The 3,773-nt window shown below is 54.3% G+C and overlaps 1 protein-coding gene across 1 annotated transcript; it reads right to left on the bottom strand.

The window, feature by feature from the left end:
• Positions 1–694: 694 nt before the first annotated feature.
• LOC124506203 (elongation factor 1-alpha, oocyte form-like) lies at positions 695–3,239 on the bottom strand. The gene is made up of 7 exons (XM_047072221.1): positions 3,096–3,239; positions 2,735–2,914; positions 2,176–2,472; positions 1,913–2,063; positions 1,335–1,591; positions 939–1,173; positions 695–813 (listed from the first exon to the last, which is right to left on the bottom strand). Exons 1-7 carry the CDS (start codon positions 3,237–3,239, stop codon positions 695–697), a joined length of 1,383 nt encoding a protein of 460 aa, XP_046928177.1.
• Positions 3,240–3,773: the final 534 nt, after the last annotated feature.

The raw sequence follows: 3,773 nt of genomic DNA, 5'->3' as shown, positions 1-3,773 counted from the left end.
AAGCTTCCAAAGGAGTGGCTTGGGGGTTCCCACCCTATTCTTGGCCAAGTGATCTTGATGTTTACTCTTCTATCAGGATTCTGGGTAATAAAGCCACTAGTACCAGCAACCGCACAGCAGTGCTGGACTGACCCACTGGCACTGAGATCCTGTCCTATGCCATTGTAAGTGTACTTTTCACATCCCAGAACAATTCAACTTCCCCACAGGGAGAACGGGTCAGAAGCGATTAAGTTTGAGGGAAATGAGAAAGGACAGGATGGAGCCCTGCCTGAGAATGAGGGACAGGACCCTGAATCGTCTTCACAACCCAGGGCGTAAGTGCTTTGAAGCCAGTGGGCACTTTTTTTACTGTTTGAGAGAGAGAGAGAACAAGTTGGGGAGGGGCAGAGAGGGAGAGAGGATGCCAAGCAGCTGAGAATCCGCGCTTGTCAGTGAGCCAAACACGGGGCTCCGATCTCATGAACTGTGAGCTGAAACAGTCAAACACTTAACCGACTGAGCCTCTCAGGTGTCCTGGAAGTCAATGGGCTTTAAACTATAGTTCATTCGTGTACCTAGAGCCTCCTTGTTTACCTCCTCAGAAGAAACCAGAAGCCAGGACAGCTACTTCAGTTTTATTAATCTCATTCGGTAAATACATAGACTTTTCAGTAGCTTTTATAGTGGAAGATTGCTGAGGAAACCGCATGCCTCACTTCTTGCTGGCCTTTGCCGCTGACTTGGTGACCTTGCCAGCAGATGACTTCTTATCCACAGCCTTAATAACTCCCACAGCCACTGTTTGTCTCATGTCCCGCACGGCAAAACGGCCTGGAAGAGGGATGAAGAATGAGGTTTCTGGAAAGTGATATGTAAGGAAATGCTCTTTAGTCTGTACCCTGCCCACAGGAGATAAAAGCTTTCTTCCTAAGACTCCGTAGCAATCCCTGGCTCACCTAGAGGTGGGTACTCTGAGAAGGTCTCCACGCACATAGCCTTGCTGGGGACCATCTGAACAATGGCTGCGTCACCCGACTTCAGGGCCTTGGGGTTGTCCTCGAGCTTCTTGCCTGAGCGCCGGTCAATCTTTTCCTTCAGTTCGGCAAACTTGCAGGAGACGTGAACTGTATGGCAGTCCAGCACTGGGGTATAGCCAGCATGGATCTGCCCGGGGTGATTCAAGATAATCACCTGGCACGAGGGCAGGACAGAATTTGTAAGAAACATGGCACGTGATCTGGGGCCACATCTTCATGAACCTGGGGCCTAAGAAACCAGAGCTGATCCGTAAGGTAAGAAGTATTCCCACCAATGCCAGTGCCCTTAAGGCTCTTGGCGTCCTGGGCACTCACCTGTGCCACAAAGCTGGCAGCCTCCATGGGGGGGTCATTTTTGCTGTCTCCAGCCACATATCCACGGCGTATGTCCTTTACGGACACATTCTTCACGTTGAAGCCCACGTTGTCACCGGGCAGGGCCTCAGACAGAGCCTCATGATGCATCTCCACAGACTTGACCTCTGTGGTGAGGTTTGTGGGGGCAAAGGTGACCACCATCCCAGGTTTCAGGAAGCCGGTCTCTACACGGCCCACAGGCACAGTGCCAATGCCTATCCAAGGGAAGGGAAATCAGAGCTGTCCCACACACCTCTCCCTGCCTTGAACAGGCTTCTTGGGGGGTCCCCCTTGGTTCTGCATTCGAGGACAAAGGACCACCTGTGGAACTAGAATGACACACTGCACGGATCATGAGCTATTTAAACTACCTATGGCATTAGCTGGAAAGGCTGGGTGCCTTTGCACGTTGTCCTAGCTCAGAAGCTGTGGATTAAGTCAGGATTTGAACCCTGGCAGTCAGACACCAGAGCTCATTCCTAACTTCCGAATTGCAGAGTGAAAGGTCTCCTCTCCGCCCCACCCAGCCCCTTCACCTCCAATCTTGTACACGTCCTGCAGAGGGAGCCTCAGGGGCTTGTTGACTGGGCGAGTGGGCGGGAGGATGGCATCCAGAGCTTCCAGCAGAGTCACCCCGGTGGCATTTCCCTCCTTCCGTTCCACCTTCCAGCCCTTGAACCAGGGCATCTGCCGAGAGGTAGAGCGCACGTGAGTCTGGGGCACAGGTCCTGGAGCGCCCCTTCCAGGACCGACTGCGCCTTGCTCCGTCCCCCCCGCCTTCCGCCAACCCCGCACTCACGTTGCCGCTGGGCTCCAGCATGTTGTCGCCGTGCCAGCCGGAGATGGGCACGAAGGCCACGGTGGCCGGGTTGTAGCCGATCTTCTTGATGTAGGCGCTCACTTCCTTGGTGATCTCCTGGAAGCGTGTGGCGCTGTAGGCGGGCTCGGTGGAGTCCATCTTGTTGACCGCCACGATGAGTTGCTTCACGCCCAGTGTGTAGGCCAGCAGCGCGTGCTCGCGGGTCTGCCCGTTTTTGGAGATGCCAGCTTCAAACTCGCCCACGCCGCCCGCCACGATGAGCACGGCGCAGTCGGCCTGCAGGCGGGACAAGGGGCTGGGGCAGGGGGCCTCAGACGGGGCCGGGAAGCCCGCTGGCGCTAGGCAGGCCCAGATCCCTTTGTAAAGCTGAGGGGCGTGCCCCCAGAAACTTACAAAAAAAGGCCCACAGGGATTCAAGGACTTTCCTGCACCACCCCAGGTCCTGCCTCCCAGTGAAACTCTCATCTACTCCCACAAATGAGCTTTTAGTTCCTCCTTCCAGGAGCCCAAGGAGGCACCTGAGGGCGTACTACTTTACCTGGGATGTGCCAGTTATCATGTTCTTGATGAAGTCCCTGTGGCCTGGGGCATCAATGATGGTGATGTAGAACTTGTTAGTCTCAAACTTCCACAGGGAGATGTCGATGGTGATGCCACGCTCTCTCTCCGCCTTCAGCTTGTCCAGCACCCAAGCATATTTGAAGGAGCCCTTGCCCATCTGGGGAAGGGGAGGGGAGGATAGTGCATTGATGGTGAGCAGAACAGTTTATTACAGCCAACTTCAGGGCACCTTAGACCGCAGAGTGCACCCTGCTTTCTGCACTTTGGAACCTAGACGCCCCCACCCCCCCACCCCCGCGAAGGGGGACAGCCACTCCTACACACAATAGGCACCTTACCTCAGCTGCCTCCTTCTCAAACTTCTCGATGGTTCTCTTATCGATACCCCCACACTTGTAGATGAGGTGCCCAGTAGTGGTGGACTTGCCAGAGTCCACATGGCCGATGACAACAATATTGACATGGGTCTTCTCTTTGCCCATGGTGCGGCTTCACTAGTCACTACTGGACAGACAGTGGGAGTGGGTGAGGCCAAGGTATTCCGAGCCTGCCTCCTTCATTTCCCTCCATTCTGCTTGGGTCCAACACCCCTTTCCACGTCAGTGCCTAGTCCAGAGTTTAAGACATGGCAGGCATAAACTGCAAAGTAAAACTAACCTACCCAGGCTCACATGCTGGGACTAGTCCCAGAGCCCTGGTGGGCACTTCCAAGAAGTCCTAGCTCATCCTTCCTCCTCAGTGAGCCTTCCCCAAATGGCCAGGGCTCAACCAACCCCTCCTCCCCAACTTCCTCCTCCATCTGATTCACTTCTAACATAAAAGACCCCGACGCTCTGTAGTTTGCTTGTTCCTTACAAGAACTCACCTCTAAAGAAAAAGAAGCAAACTAGATCCAAAGACCAGCAAGAGCTACAGCAGCTGTGACGATACCCAATGTCTTGCCTCTTGCTTTTATAAAGGTAGCACTGGACCCTCCTCCTTCTGGTTCCCACCAAATCCAAAACCAGAGCCAAGGG

This window comes from Lynx rufus, unplaced genomic scaffold, assembly GCF_022079265.1.
Source record: "Lynx rufus isolate CCGP_SWC_20201006 ecotype Redwood Valley unplaced genomic scaffold, mLynRuf1.p SCAF_9, whole genome shotgun sequence".
Classification (NCBI taxonomy): Eukaryota; Metazoa; Chordata; class Mammalia; order Carnivora; family Felidae; genus Lynx; species Lynx rufus.
This window is presented reverse-complemented; position numbering and strand designations above follow the sequence as displayed.